At 43.5% G+C, this 17,021-nt stretch overlaps 1 protein-coding gene across 2 annotated transcripts in view; it reads left to right on the top strand.

The window, feature by feature from the left end:
* MXD1 (MAX dimerization protein 1) overlaps positions 1–16,622 on the top strand; it is a 38,663-nt gene extending 22,041 nt beyond the window's left edge. The window contains exons 3-6 of one of the 2 annotated variants that reach the window (XM_069766537.1): positions 12,230–12,259; positions 14,008–14,122; positions 14,207–14,366; positions 16,120–16,622. In XM_069766537.1, coding sequence (XP_069622638.1) covers positions 12,230–12,259; positions 14,008–14,122; positions 14,207–14,366; positions 16,120–16,313 — 499 coding nt within the window. In that variant the 3' untranslated portion in view covers positions 16,314–16,622. The remainder of the gene's footprint in view (positions 1–12,229; positions 12,260–14,007; positions 14,123–14,206; positions 14,367–16,119) is intronic. The other variant, XM_069766536.1, reaches the window with a different exon arrangement.
* The last annotated feature ends 399 nt before the right edge of the window (positions 16,623–17,021 follow it).

The following is a 17,021-nucleotide window of genomic DNA, read 5'->3' on the forward strand; positions in this document are numbered from 1 at the left end:
TTTCCTTCCAACAGACTTACCATTGAGGTGCCTTGATACAGCACTCTGGAAACAGCCTATTTGTTGAGAAATTTCTTTCTGGGTCTTACCCTCTTGCTTGAGGGTGTCAATGATGGCCTTCTTGACATCTGTCAGGTCGCTAGTCTTACCCATGATGGGGGTTTTGAGTAATGAACCAGGCAGGGAGTTTATAAAAGCCTCAGGTATCTTTTGCGTGTGTTTAGAGTTAATTAGTTGATTCAGAAGATTAGGGTAATAGGTCGTTTAGAGAACCTTTTCTTGATATGCTAATTTATTGAGCCAAAATCATCAGTATTAAAACAATAAAAGACCTGACAAATTTCAGTTGGTGGATAATGAATCTATAATATATGAAAGTTTAATTGTAATCATTACATTATGGTAAATAATGAAATTTAACACTATATGCTAATTTTTTGAGAAGGACCTGTATAAGGGGATTCTCCCTCATCCCTCTTTCACATTAGGAGGGAGAAATGACATTGTTTTGACAGGGGTCTGCCAGGTCTCGTGCATAGACAGCCGGTATCTTACAACATACCTAATCATTGGACTGGAACACGCACAAGATACCTTGGTTCAGTTGTCTACACAACGTCTTCTGCGTTTTTTTTCTCCTCCTGATGTGGAAGTGAGAGGTGCAAGAGAACCCCTTTGATTATTGGTCAAAAAAAGATTCATATTGGACAACAGCTCTGTACATCCCTTATTACAATTATGTTACATAGCACAGATGAGCTTCTGACCTGAGAAGAGGTAGCAAATATTGGCACGTGGACATCATTTGTAGACCCCAAAAATTCCAGAAAGGATTGACTTTTTTTTCTTATGGCATATCAGTCAGTGTCAGCAGATCTTTATCGCTCTCTAATACCTCTCAAACTCGTGCTGGCATATTCTAGTATCCCTTTAAATCCAACCAAAAAACAACCAGGCGCCATTTACTCATGATACAACATCAAAAGGAATTGAAAGTCTTCAACACTGAAGTAATACTTAATAAAATTTGCAAATCTATGGTGACAGCTCCCTCGTAATGGTGCCTTTTATATGAATGTAAGCAAACTTTAAAACCCAAAATAGAAATATTACTAAGCCGTTAAAAGGGGGTTTCCCAGTTTCATCATTTTTTTTTTTTTTTTTTTTAGGGACCATATCATATTTGAAGTCATTTTGAGGGATATATATGATAGAAAATAACTAAATGTGACACCATTCTAAAAACTACACCCCTCAAGGTGCTCAAAACCACATTCAAGAAGTTTATTAACCCTTCAGGTGTTTCACAGGAATTTTTGGAATGTTTAAAAAAAAAAAAAATGAACATTTTTTTTTTTCACAAAAAATTTACTTCAGCTCCAATTTGTTTTATTTTACCAAGGGTAACAGGAAAAAATGGGCCCCAAAAGTTGTTGTACAATTTGTCCTGAGTACGCCGATACCCCATATGTGGGGGTAAACCACTGTTTATGCGCATGGCAGAGCTTGGAAGCGAAGGAGCGCCATTTGACTTTTCAATGCAAAATTGGCTGGATGGGACGCCATGTTGCGTTGGGGAGCCCCTGATGTGCCTAAACATTGAAACCCCCCCACAAGTGACACCATTTTGGAAAGTAGACCCCCTAAGGATCTTATCTAGATGTGTTGTGAGAGCTTTGAACCCCCAAGTGTTTCACTACAGTTTATAACGCAGAGCCGTGAAAATAAAAAAATAAAAATTTTCCGCAAAAATTATTTTTTAGCCCCCAGTTTTGTATTTTCCCAAGGGTAACAGGAGACATTGGACCCCAAAAGTTGTTGTGCAATTTTGTCCCGAGTACACTGATACCCCATATGTGGGGGGGGAACCACCGTTTGGGCGCATGGCGCGGCGCGCGCATCATGTTATAAGGTCAGACACTTTGCAGAGCACTGTGTCAGATCAGCTTACCAGCGCTTGCTCTGAGCAGGCGCTGGTAAGCCACCTCCCTGCAGGACCCGGATGTAGCCCCGCGGCCATTTTGGATCCGGGGCCTGCAAGGAGGAGACGCTCAGTACAAGGTGAGCACATCGCCTTGTACCGAACATCTCGGGGAAGCATGCAGGGAGCCCCCTCCCTGCGCGATGCTTCGCTATGCCCCCGGAACGCTACGATCATGTTTGATCGCAGTGTGCCGGGGGTTAATGTGCCAGGGGCGGTCCGTGACCGCTCCTGGCACATAGTGCCGATGTCAGCTGCGATAGGCTACTTTCACACTAGCGTTTTCTGCAATCCGTCACAATGCGTCGTTTTGCAGAAAAAAAGCATCCTGCAAAAGTGCTTGCAGGATGCGTTTTTTCCCCATAGACTTGCATTGACGACGCATTTGCGACGGATTGCCACACGTCGCATCCGTCGAGCGACGGATGCGTCGTGCTTTTGCGGACCGTCGGGAGAAAAAAACGCTACATGTAACGTTTTTTTCTCCTGACAGACCGCTTTTTCCGACCGCGCATGCGCGGCCGGAACTCCGCCCCCACCTCCCCGCACCTTACAATGGGGCAGCGGATGCGCCGGAAAAATGCATCCGCTGCACCCATTGTGCAATGCAGCAAACGCTAGCGTCGGAATCTCTCCCGACACATTTCGACGGGGAGATTCCGACGCTAGTGTGAAAGAAGCCGTAGTCAGCTGACACTCGGCCGCGCTCCCCCCATGATCGCTATGACGTACTATCCCGTCCCTGGGAATTAAGTCCCAGGTCACCTTGACGGGATAGTACGTCATATGGGATTAAAGGGCTTAAACTTGGTAGGACAGCACATTTCATTCCAGGTAGTCTGAGCCATAATACTTACACGTGGTCAAAATTGTTGGTACCCCTCGTTTAATGACAGAAAAATCCACAATGGTCAAAGAAAGAACTTGAAGCTGACATATACAATAATAAATAAAAGATCTATGAAAATGAACAAATGAAAGTCAGACATTGCTTTTCAACCATACTTCCACAGAATAAAAAAAAAAAAAAATAATAAAATTCATGAAAGAGGCCTGGACAGAAATGATGGTACCCTTAACTTAATATTTTGTTGTACAACCTTTTGAGGCAATCACTGCAATCAAGTGATTCCTGTAACTGTCAATGAGACTTCTGCACCTCTCGACAGATATTTTGGCCCACTACTGAAGAGCAAACTGCTCCAGTTGTCTCGTGTTTGAAGGTTGCCTTTCCCAGACGGCATGTTTCAGCTCTTCCCAAAGATGCTCAATAGGATTTAGGTCAGGGTTTATAGAAAACCACTTCAGAACAGTCCAATGTTTTCCTCTTAGCCATTCTTAGGTGTATTTAGCAGTGTGTTTTGGGTCATTGTCCTGTTGCAAGACCCATGATCTGCAACTGAGACCAAGCTTTCTGACACTGGGCAGCACATTTCTTTTTATGATTTTTTTTTTCAACAATGGTGTCCTCCTTGGTCGTCTCCCATGAAGTCCACTTTGGCTGATGCAACAATGGATGCTGCGATCTGACACTGATGTTCCTTGAGCTTGAAGTTCACCTTTAATCTATTAAGAAGTTTTTCTGGGCTCTTTTGTTACCATTCGTATTATCCATCTTGTTGATTTGTCATCAATTTTCCAACTGCGGCCATGTCCAGGGAGGTTGGCTGCAGTCCCATGGATCTTAAATTTCTGAATAATATGTGCAACTGTGTAATCACCGGAACATCAAGCTGCTTGGAAATGGTCTTATGTTTGTCTATAATTTTCTTTCTAACTCCTGAGACAACTCTTTCCTTCGCTTCCTCTGGTCCATGTTGACTGTGATACACACCATGTCACCAAACAGCACAGTGAGTATCTGTAGCCCTATATACAGGCTCACTCACTGATACCAAGATTGTAGACACCTGTGATGCTAATTAGGCCCCTTTCACACATCAGTTGTTTGGTATCAGTCGCAATTAGTGATGAGCAAGTGTACTTCTTGCTCGGGTTTTCCCTGAGCACGCTCAGGTGGTCTCCGAGTCTTTATGACTACTCTGAGATTTATTTTTCCTCACAGCAGCTGGATGATTGCATCAGGATTTTGTCAGGATTTTTCATCAGTATTTGTAACCAAAACCAGGAGTGGAACAATTAGAGGAAAAGTATAATAGAAACATATGCACCACTTCTGCATTTATCACCCACTCCTGGTTTTGGCTACAAATACTGATGAAAAATCCTGACAAAATCCTGATGCAATCCTGACGTGTGCACATACCCTATAGACAGTTTGATTACATGTGAGGATTCCTTAGCAACTAGGCAACCCCCACATGTACTCAGCCTGGCTAATAGCTGTAAATCATTCAGCTGAGGTGATGAAAACTAAATCTCAGAACACTAAAAAAACCCGAGTAATGAGTACACTCGCTTATCACTAGTCGCAATCCATAGAATTTAAAAAAAACCAAATCTGGCGACTGATGCCGCCGGATCCGTTTTTTTCTCGTAGACTTGTATTAGCGACTGATGGCCTCCCGTTTCATCCGTCATTCGCCGGATCTGTTGAAAATTGTTTGTCTGGAGACTGTCAAAGTAACGTTTTTTGTGTTCGTCAAAAAATCGGACAGCGACGGATCTGTCACCGTCCGTCGTTTGCTCGAATGGAAGCCTATGGGCGCCGGATCCGTCAAATCAAATTTAACTGAGCATGCTCCGATTTTTAAAGGATCCAAGTAGCCAGATCCGCTAGTCGGATCCGTCGAAAAAAACAGATTCGTCGCATCAGTTTTTCACAATCTGCGATGGATTCGTTGATCGTCAAGCCAACGGATTGTGACGAACAGCAAAAAACTGATGTGTGAAAGGGGCCTTATTGGACACGCCGTGATTTAACATGTCCCTTTTGTCACATTATTTTCAGGGGTACCATCATTTCTGTCCAGGCCTATTTCATGAGTTTTATTTTTTTTAAATTCTGTGGAAGCATGGTTGAAAAGCAATGTCTGACTTTCAATTTGTTCATTTTCATAGATCTTTTATTTATTATTACTTTTGTCAGATTCAAGTTATTTCTGTGACCTTTGTGGGTTTTTCGGTCATTAAACGAGGGGTACTAACAATTTTGACCACGTGTGTATATGTCAACTAAAAGTATGTCAACACAAAGCATATTTTTCAAAAACCTGACCTGCACATCCAAACATAGACTGAGTGTGAACAGGTGCTGAACCCAGAGTCGCCAACTCGTATATAGTTAAGTAAAAAGGGCAGCACACTGCAGCGCCAAAACATGCAAACTTGAAAACACGAAATTTGAACTGCATTACTGCACTAGAAATATGAAAAATGAGAGCTTTTAGCGCATAAAAATGGCCATATTTATGTGTACCTCGTAGCCACTTTACAGCATCTCTCTTATACGAGGTCCTACGCTTGACCTACCTCACCGAGAATAAACGTCTCCATCTGAATGGGTACATGTGAAACCTCTTCTTGGACTCAAATTCTCTCTTTCTGTGGAGGGGTATTGGACCTACTATAATTAAAACACCTGTGGCTAGGAGGCGGGGAGTGCACGATCAGAAGGCTAAAGAATACATTTCAAAAACCTGACCTGCACATCCAAACATAGACTGAGTGTGAACAGGTGCTGAACCCAGAGTCGCCAACTCGTATATAGTTAAGTAAAAAGGGCAGCACACTGCAGCGCCAAAACATGCAAACTTGAAAACACGAAATTTGAACTGCATTACTAGGTAGGTCAAGCGTAGGACCTCGTATAAGAGAGATGCCGTAAAGTGGCTACGAGGTACACATAAATATGGCCATTTTTATGCGCTAAAAGCTCTCATTTTTCATATTTCTAGTGCAGTAATGCAGTTCAAATTTCGTGTTTTCAAGTTTGCATGTTTTGGCGCTGCAGTGTGCTGCCCTTTTTACTTAACACAAAGCATATTGTCATCACTGTAGAAAAATGTAATGACTGAATTGTCCGGGTGAGCATGGCCTGTTCAAAGGCCCGCACTATGTTATTCAGGGAGTCATGACCAATTCTTTCCTTGTTGTCTGGTATTACTATTATATCATGTGTGTAATTAGTGCCTTTTTCATAAAATCCTGTAAAATGGCATCTCGGTGTAATCTTACACCTCTAGGAGTGAATGTCATTTCTTGTGGAATGTGTCTTCCCATCTGAAGAAAGCCGGTTGTCAGCGTGAAGCTTGGCTGCCTGTCCCGTTTAATCACGGTCTTTCATAGGTTTGGATGAATCACTCCCATCGAAACGCCAACCCTTATCTCGACGAGTACTCCTTTCTGCAACCCATGTTTTTCAGGTTTGCTCACGAGTCCTTAGAGGCATGCCAATAGTTGTCAGGATTTCGGTGTCTGAAGAAACACATAAGACTCTGTTCACATCTGGGGGTTTTTTTTTTCTCCCTCTGCTCCATCCTTGGAACCCTTACATGGCTAACACCAGCGGTAGACAAATAGACACCATTAATAATAGGATCTGTCTGGTTCCTATTACGGGGTGTAGCATTTTACCAGACAAAATAGGAGATGTGTGATGGAGGCTTACCTGGAAGCGGGGATATTGGGTGTCTTTGGTTTGGTATTGCAGAACTGCTTGATTTCAAGTGGGATTCAGTCAGTGATCCCCAGATATGTCACATTGGTTAAGACCCTTGAGGCTCCCATACAAATATATGTAAAGTCGCCGGAACTTGCCGATATCATTTTTTATCAGCCAACAACTTAATGTGCATGGGGGCCTACTGACTCTTCCATGATGGACAATCCTTTTCTTTTCCCTAGAGATAGGACTCTGACTGTGAACATAGGAACACTCCTCAGAGGCAAGAGTTCTTGATATGGTGGAGGTGGGGGAAAGAGAAAAATAATCTTTCAGGTGGGAGCTGACCGCTATCTGTGTACAAGGGCCTTTACTTCCACCAGTCCTCAGAATGAAATTTATGAGGTGCAGCTGCTCACTTCTACATTGGGAGTTACGTGATGTCGTCCACCCACCTCCCGAGTGAGAAGTCCACCTGTTCTATCAACGCACCACCTCGCCCTCCATCTACTGATATCTGTCAGGTGCATGGTACATTATTACTCATGCACAAGACGCAGCAGGTATCAGACACTAAGTCACCAGCCCCGATCACCTCAAAGTTTACCAGACCTGAAGTACCTTTCAGAGTGCGTTTCTGAGACTTAAATGTTGACTTTTCTCCTCAGCAGGATGAGGTGAGCGGATACTACGAGCACGTCGGCCTATCCATCATTGCTTGTTCCTTTTGGACTCCTTGAAGTGACAAGCTGTAGTATTGCAATGCAGTTTTGAATATCTGTAAATGATCTTGCCCTTTTATACATGTGAGATTGTGTTATTTTATGTGTTTGATACTGATGCTGCACCAAAGATCACTTGTTTAGGAACAGCCTGACCTGTTCCTCTGATAACATTTACAGGGAGGGTCATCTGTGACAACAATACCTTTCGTATCGTCAATATATTCTCCGCTGTGATAAGAAGCCATTGTGCATGCTGCATCTGTATGTGCCAGCGTTTCTCTTCACATGTTCTTCTGGACGTCACAATTTCTGCACTGCTGCAAATACTATTAACATAGTGTAACCATGTCAGACATCTTGAGTCCTTATGTCGTGAGCCTTGTTGTTGGTGCTGACTGCACACAAAGGTCTTCTGGGTCTGGATTTAGACTTTGTTGTTGGGATAAGACATTTGGCTCAGCCTTGAGGGCTATTGATCTGAAAACACCATCATTAAATGGTGATTCATATAATAATGTGGGGAAGGGGCAGGGTGGGGCATTCGCTGAATGGGTAACCAATGCTGCTGAATCTTCCACATCACAAACATGTGTTACCTATTTTTAATCCCTTTTTTTTTTAAACACCTTTCTGATGTAGACCCAAACTTCATTTGTGATATTGTCAATGCGTGGGACACAGATGCACTATGTTGACAAAATTATTGTAACACCTCCACATCGCACCTACAGGTACTTGTTTTTTGATATCTCACTCTAAATCCATAGACGTTAATATGGAGTGGCTCATCCCTCTGCAAGTATAACAGTCCGCTCTCTTCTGGGAAGACTTTCTGCAAGATTTTTGTGGTGTCTGTGGGAATTTTTGCCCATTCATCCAGTAGAACATTTGCGAGGTCTGATGTTGTTGTGGAGAAGGGGACCAGGCTCACAATCTGTTCTAGTTAATCACATGGGTGTTCGGTGGGTTGAGGTCAGGACTCTGTGCGGCCAATCATGTTCTTCAACACCAAATTAGCTCAACGGTGGCCAACCCCTGAAAAAAAGCCCATAACCTTATCCCTCCTTCACCCAACATTATAGCTGGCATAATAGTCAGGTAGGTAATGTTTTCCTGACAGTCGCCAAGTCCAGTTGGGTTGTTGCTTGTATGCAACTGTTGGGCCAAGGAAACCCATGTCATGAAGCTCAGTTTTTGTGTTGGTGATATCAGAAGGTTTGAACTGTGCAGTTATTGAGTTTGCAGAGCGATGACAACTTATTTTCACTTCTCATTCCGTTGGTCACTGAACAGGACAGGGAGTACCGCTCCTTACCTGCTGGCAGCCACAGCTCTTCTTTTGATTAGCTGGTTTGTCGTACAGTCATGTCCATCATACTACAACAGTGATGTTGCGCCGTTCAGGTTGACACAGACTGGTTAAAAGCAGCATTTCCCCTCACACTCACAAGGCAGACCCCACAACCATACCTGATGGAATGGAATGTGTAACTCTATTTACACCCACTTTATTCTTGCCTTTCATGCCCTCTTCTCCTCAGCGCTCTATATCTTTACACGATCTCCACTTTTTGCCTGTGGTTCCTATTTGCTTCCACTTCTCAGTAATACCATTCCCAGTCGATCTTAGAATATTTAGGAGCGAAGAGTTTTCATGATCCAACTTATAACACCGGTGATGTTCAATTTAAAGGACCGCCCTAGTATCTGTGAGCTCTTTACAATGAGCCATTCTGTCAGACTTGACAGTAAAGGCAGATGCCATGGCCATGGGCTCGATGTTATACACCTATGGCATTGGGACTGGGTGAAAAACCTGAATTCAGTGATTGAAACGTGTCCTGATGATTTACTCCATGTTGTTTTTAAAACGATGAAAATATGACCTTATTGTCCATACGAAGCAATTATTCTCCAGTTTCTAAGCTGTAGGAGAAAACTATATTTAGGCATCCACGTGACACCTGGGGTCTGCACACATCAGTGTGGTATGTCTGAGGCCTTATTCTGAATCCATTTTGATACATATACCCCAGTCTGTGATTGCAATGTACATGATGTGTCAAGCCAGATATTTGGAGAAGGCCACATGGTGCCCCGTTGTCACCTGGAAGTCAGTTTACAGCTGCTTCTACTGTAGCTCCTAAGAAATGTGCACACTTTTACTGGAGTACATGTAATCCATCCCTTATGGTGGCCATTCACATTAGTTGGGCTGAAAGATGATCGTTACTTGGCTACACACTTTAGTCCACATTGGCAACGAATGTTCAATGACACAGGGAAAAGATAAACCATTGATCATTTAGAACAAACATTTGAAACCTGGTCTACACGGCTCCACATGCCGACGGTCTGTCACTGGGCAGCTAGAAAAAAATGATCATTTTGGTTGAAATTGTCCATTTTGCTCAACTTTAGACTAATGTGAGTGTTGAGCTTTAGGCCCTCTGTCATCATATTGCCAGAATGAAAGGGTTGTAGCACCCCATAGAATGCTGCATCATCCTAATTATTTCGCAGGCTCAGCTGCTTTTATTTTGTCATCTGCTTTAAGAAGTTCTCTTATTGGCATGAAAAGTTCTTTGGTTGTGGTCCAAGTTTGAATAATGTACTAATGAAGCTTTCCCTATTGGTACTACACACTTGGGCAGTTTCATACCTCCTCTCATGGTTCCAGGAAGCTTCACTTCCATTGCTGTTCCCACACTGGTGGAGAGCTTCCTTCTCCACCTTCTGTTGACTTGTGATTTAGGGCGCTGGCTTACCTAATAAATTAAACAAGACAGCTAGCCCCTTCATACACCTCATCAAGACACAGATAGACGGAGGAAGGTCTACTTGGGTCAAACTGAAGCTTCCAGAACTAGAAGTGGGGCGGAACTCAAATTGAGACACCAGTGCAGAATTTGGGGGCTTCATGTGGCTAAAAATTTGCCTCCAAAGAAAACACACCACATCTTTAAAAAAGACTTTTCTTATTTATTGTTAAACTGATTTTAACAATGTTAGTTATGTTTTTTTATTTTTTTTATTTATTTTTTTATTTACCCTCCTGTTACAAAGTTATACTCCCAAGAAAAAAGCAAAGACAAACATAATGATTGAATATCCTGCAGTAAATGCATAAACAGCAGTGGTGCATGAAAATAATATATGGTACTTGGTTAACATGTTTTTTGATTAAAAAAGAAAGGGGGGAAAAAAAAAGAAAAGCAAAAGCCATCCCACCACTTCACGGTTACCTAATTGGGACAGTCCTAACTCTAATATTAAAAACCTTACTGTCTGTCAAGTGCCATGCATGTGGATAATAATAATAATAATAATCTTTATTTTTATATAGCGCTAACATATTCCGCAGCGCTTTACAGTTTTGCACACATTATGATCACTGTCCCCGATAGGGAATCTAGATTGTGAGCCCCATCAGTATGTCTTTGGAATGTGGGAGGAAACCGGAGTGCCCGGAGGAAACCCACGCAAACACGGAGAGAACGTACAAACTCTTTGCAGATGTTGTCCTGGGTGGGATTCGAACCCATGACCCCAGCGCTGCAAGGCTGCAGTGCTAACCACTGAGCCCAGGGCTGAGAAGGACGGGGCCCAGCCAGTGGACACGAATCGGTCTCCCTTTAGGGTCACTGTGATGTGGTGGGATGGCTTTTGCATTTTTTGTGATCAAAAACATGTTAACTACCGGTAGTATATTATTTTGATGCACTATTGCTGTTTTTGTATTTTTATGTTCAGTGGCCAGTGTGACAGTGCGCTGCTGCAAGCTTACATGCTGCAAGCACACCAGTTTATATCCCAGTTCATAGTTTTTTTTTTTGTTTTTTTTTCTTCTTCTTTTTAATTATACTCCCAGCATTAAAGAACTAAATTTCCCCTTCAAGGAATATTCCACCAAATTTCCCTATGGGCGTTTTTAAAGGGGTTTTTCAGTCTTAGAATGGCCCTTTCCCCAAACTCCAGTTTGTTATAAAAGAACATGTGGTTTACTCACCGTCCCCGAGTCCAACACTGCGTTTCTGCTGCTACGCCCGGTGTCTGTCTCCAGTGCTGACATCAGCTCCGTTACTGACTGGAGCGTTGTTAGTGCTGCAGACAACAACATACACCTTTTGGGAGCAGCGGTGGAGACTCTTTACTGGACCCAGGAGAGAAAACAAAATTTTTTTTTAAACCGCATTTGGGGAACCAGTGCTTTCAGAAAGCCCCTTTAATGCAGCCCCCTAGGATACCTGTTAGTGACCACACTGCCCTCCCAGCATCTGTAAATCTTAGGCTTCTCGTTAACACGATCGTTCATAGCCATGATGTTCTTGTTCCTTGTTTCACAAGTACTTCTAGTGACCATCTTGCCTCTCACAAGTGTTTGTAGTCACCAGACCACCTGTGGTAGCATCCGCAAGCCTTAACCCGCTATCTGATGACTGTCATCTCCATGATCGTTCGGCCGACAGTCCTCTCGGCTGTGTCTCCCATATTGGAGCGCTCATTCGTCCGAGCTCACCTGTATTCTCGATGTCTGTCGGTTGTTTATCTTCAGAAGAACAAAACAATCGGCACTCTGACATTGGACAGACCTGAGCGCCATTTTCCCCGACACTCAGTCGGCTTGTGCCCCCGTACACATGAGTGTTAGCCAAACCTGTCCGTATTGGCCGGTGCGGCGGACATTAGTCTAATGTGTATGGGGCTTAAGGACTAATACAAACATTGTATTACTGACGTACGTCTCTGCTCAATCTGGATTATAATTGTGATTCCACCTAGAAACCCATGTGCTTTACTCCCGTAGTAATGGGTGCACCCACACGGCGCTCTCCTCGTCTCCCTGACAGTAATCCGGCTCTGCCTTTAACAAGGCCACGTTTCTTATATTTAAATGACTGTGTAAGCCTAATATTAGAGCGGATGTGACTAATTCATTGGTTATTTTTTGCATTTCAGATCAACCCATAATGAAATGGAGAAGAACAGGTAGGTCCAGTCTCTTTCCATGTTGGTTTATTCTCCCTCCGTGCCGCGGCCATGTCTCCTTACAGGAGCCCTTTCCATCACCTCTTCCTTATTGTTTGGTTAAGTCATCACCGGTGGCTTTAGTGCGGGGCCGCAGTGTCTCAATTGTCACCCGATTCTCTGCTTGAGTCATTACAGGTCTATTTTTGTGCCTGTATTGATGTTTTTGTTTTTAGTCGTTTTCCAATTCCACTCCACCCTGGTAATTGCTATAATTATGGTGTAGACTTGTCGCATTTCCCTACTTCAAAAAAGTTGATGTACAGGGTCTAGTTTCTACAGTAACACGGTGGTTTTGTTCACATCGTACATTGTGTCTTTACAGTAGGAATTTTCCAGATTATTTTAGAATAATGTGACAAGACGTCTGTCTTTGTCGAAATGATAGATCTTGAGAGCAGTTAAAGGGGAAGTCCGGGCATATAATATCGAGGACCTGTCGTTAGGATAAGCTCCTCTATTGAACAGGGTCGGACACCCGACTTGCTACCAATCAGCCAATATGAGGGACAGATATACAGCAAACATTAAACTGAGCTCAACAGCGCTGCTCCATTTAATGTGCCGCAAATCTGCTACTAAATCAGCTAATCTATAGGGGCGCCAATGTGAGACCCCCACCAATCTGATATGATAAACTCCAAGGATAGATTATCAATTTTATATGCCTGGACAACCTCTTTAAGAATTGCTTAATCTAAAAGAAAAGAAGTAAAAATTATTTTTTTTTGTCAAGTTTTTAAAGATTAATAAGCCGCTCGTGCCTTTTTTTTTTTTTTTTTTTTTTGGGCCAACCATCCATTGATCCATTGTGTTGGTAGATTGTGCTCTTTATGAAGGTCTTTGAACAGCTTCATGTTATTGTGGAGTTTTTTTTTCTCTCCCTGCAGCCACCACTAGATGGCGCTTTGGAGCTTGCTGCATAGAGTTGTGTTATTGAGCCCCACTGGCAACCAGTATGCATTACACTCCGTCCAGTGGTATTTCCAAGAAGCCGCTAATTACCTCCTGTGTTTTATATATGGAATTTGGAGCTCTGAATCTGAACACGGGACCATAACTAAGCACGCATGTAAAATAATTATACATAAAATGTTCTGAAACTTGAAGAGGTTGTCTGGGACGTAAACATAAATGGACGATCTTTAGGATGGATAGTCAATGTCTGATTAGCTGAGGTGCAATATTTGGCACACCCTCCGATTAGCCACTCCCTATGCCAGCGGCAGCCGGTACTTAACAATTGTGGAGCTGCACATCTCGGTCTACAAAATGATGGCTGCGACCAAGTTCTACATATCCGCTCCCCAAATTGGTTTGAATAGGGTGCAGATATGCAGTACCCGGCTGCGGTCACTCTGTAGATAACGGAGCTGTGCAGATTCACCACTGAGCGGTTCCCATCGGCAGCGGGAGTAGCTGATCCGCGGGGGTGCCACATATCACATCCCCCGCAGATTGGTAAAGTCCCGGACAACCCCTTTAAGATTTGGGAGATAAAAGTATTATATGTTGTACAATACTGACCTTTTTATATCAGCGGATGGCTGTTACACTAGTCCTAATGGCCAGTGGCCAGTCTGGTTTAGGTCGTTGCTCGTGGCAGCCTATAATTATTCGGGCATAGCAATGTCTGATCACGTTTCTGAGCTCCGATCTTCCCCAAACCACTTATTAACTCCGCTGTGCTATTGTGTTTTCTTCCACAGGAGAGCTCATCTGCGGCTATGTCTGGAAAAGCTAAAAGTATTGGTCCCCTTAGGTCCTGAATCTAACAGACATACCACGCTAAGTCTCTTAACAAGAGCAAAGTTGCACATAAAGGTGAGGCTAATCAGGATCCAGGCCAGTCTGTGCCGTGTAGCGATGCGTTGCCCTGTGTAATCCTACTTGCTTTATCTTCTATAGAAACTTGAAGATTGTGACCGAAAGTCACTGCACCAAATAGAGCAGCTGCAGCGGGAGCAGCGACACTTAAAAAGGCAGCTAGAAAAATTTGGAGTGGAAAGAATAAGAATGGACAGTATAGAATCTGCTGTGTCCTCCGAGAGGTCGGATTCTGATCGGGGTGAGTGCTTGAAAATCTCATGAAGTCCTCTTTAACATCAACCATAACCCTATATGGAGAAGTATTGGGAGACCCCTCTAATCAGTGACGCCATGTTACTTATTCAGACCTATTGCCCTCACCATGCCGACTGCCGTTACTAACCCTTGTAGCTGGCTCTACAGAGCTCACGGATACCAGCGCTGTCCTGGTGTAATGTGACTCCCCCCTAAATATTCCACCATCACCTGTGAGTGGTATTTTAAAAAAGTGGAAGGAACCTCAGCAACTCCGCCATGAAGTGGAGACCATGTAAGGTTACATAGCAGGGTCACCGAGTGCTGAGGGACATAAGTCACCAACGTTCTGCTGACCAGATAACTGCAGATAATTAAACGCTTGAGCCATTAACCTGTGTAAACGGTGTGCAGGGAGCGTTGTGTCATGGCTGAGCAGCTGCTTGCAAACCTCACCTCACCAAGTACAATGCCAAGTGTCAGTGGTGTAAAGCCGCCATCACTGGACTCTGGAGCAGTGGAAACGTTTTCTGTAGAGTGATCAATCACTCCTCTTTATCTGGCATCTTATGGACCAGTCTGGGTTTCGTGAATCCAGGAGAACGTTACCTGCCTCACTGCATTGTGCCAATTGTAAAGTTTGTGGAAAATAATCTAGGGTTTTCTTTCAGGGATCGCCTAGGCCCCCTAATACCAGTGAAGGGAAATCTTCAGCATACTTTACATTTTTGACAATTGGACCTCCTAACTTTTTGGGAATGGTTTGGAAGGCTCTTTTCTGTTTTAGCTTGTGCCCCAGTGCACAAGGTCCATAAAGCCATGGTTGGGGGGAGTTTGGTGTGGAAGAACATGACCGGCCACACACAGTCCTGACGTCAACCCCATATAAAACCTTTGGAATAAACTAGACGATCGTGAGCCTGGTCTTCTTCTCCAACATCAGTGTCTGACCTCACACATGCTCTTTGGGATGAATGTGCAAAAATTCCCACAGACACCACCAAAGATTTTTTTAGAAAGACTTCCCAGAAGAGTGGGAGCTGTTGTAGCTGCTGAGAGTAGGGGTGTGGAGGACCAACGCCTTATTAATGTATTTGGCTTTGGAATAGGAGGTCAAAAAGCTCCTATAGGTGTAATGTAACATAGTAACATAGTTAGTAAGGCCGAAAAAAGACATTTGTCCATCCAGTTCAGCCTATATTCCATCATAATAAATCCCCAGATCTACGTCCTTCTACAGAACCTAATAATTGTATGATACAATATTGTTCTGCTCCAGGAAGACATCCAGGCCTCTCTTGAACCCCTCGACTGAGTTCGCCATCACCACCTCCTCAGGCAAGCAATTCCAGATGTGGAGGTGTCCCACTACTTTTCTCCATATAGTAGTGTGTAGTCCTCGTACACTATAGTTCTTATATTTCGCAAGTCAGTTTCTAACATGTTTGTTCATAGGAAAAGGAAGACTACTTATCGTTTTGCCAACCCTGTTTGCATAATTAGGCAGTACGTGTGAATACGTGAGAACTTGTAATGTTTTCTACCAAAGGGAAGTTGCATCTTCCTCACCTTCTTGCAACCTGTACTTCCCCATTCTCTGATCGCAGGTTGTGTACATGTTTAGAGACTAGTAGTTCAAAGACTGAGGAGGGGGATGCAGCTGCAGCTTGTGTATTAGCATGAGGTGGAGAGGAAACGCAATAAATGCTGTGTGAAGCCTTTATAATCATTAAATGTGTATATTTCTTTCCCCACAGAAGAGATTGACGTGGATGTGGAAAGCACAGACTATTTAACAGCAGACCTTGACTGGAGCAGTAGCAGCAGCAGTGCCAGTGACTTGGACGAGCGGGGAAGCCTGCAGAGTATTTGCAGTGACGAAGGTTATTCCAGTGCGGGAATTAAAAGGATAGAACTCCAAGACAATCCTAAAGCCAGTGTTACCCTATAAACCATCTGTAAGAGGTGAGGGGAGGGGGAGCTGTCAAGTGTCCCAGCAATTCCTCACTCTCCTCCCCAGTGCTCCCACATCGGAGACGGTCTTATCTAGTGACTGCATTCACACCATAATCTTGCACGTAAAAAGGAAAAAAAAAAAAAAAATGCCCACTCCGACTCCCGGCTCTGTTTGTTGCTTCCCTTCCCCTAGAGCTCCTGAGAGGTATGTGGGTGTCAGTTTACATTTTAAGTCACACGCTATCCCATCCGCCATTGTCCTCCAGGAGACTACATTCCAGAAACACACGAAGCACTCAAATCGAAAAAAATATATATATATTTATGTACAAGAGGTGCAACAATGCAGCGGTGAGAAGGATTGTTGCAAATGTGGAGGCGAGTGTGCGCGCTCACCTTCTGCATCTGTCATCGCCACCCACTAGATCTGACCAAGCACAGATGTTCTGCCATCTCCCTGCAACTCGGACAGTTTCTTGCATCACCTGGAATACACATCTGGGAGCGGTATGAAGGATTTATGTCGAAAGCGTCTTGCAACGCTGCAAGGCTTCAGTTTACAGCTCTTATACTATCCAATCAGAAGCTGCCAGGAGGCTACAGAAGAGGGGACACTGAGGTCTCTATTCAGTGATTCTGGCTGAGAACAGTGAGAATGCTGCTAATACAGATGATATATATATTGATAGATTTTATTTTCACA

The sequence above is a fragment of the Ranitomeya imitator genome, chromosome 4 (genome assembly GCF_032444005.1).
Source record: "Ranitomeya imitator isolate aRanImi1 chromosome 4, aRanImi1.pri, whole genome shotgun sequence".
In the NCBI taxonomy this organism is placed as follows: Eukaryota; Metazoa; Chordata; class Amphibia; order Anura; family Dendrobatidae; genus Ranitomeya; species Ranitomeya imitator.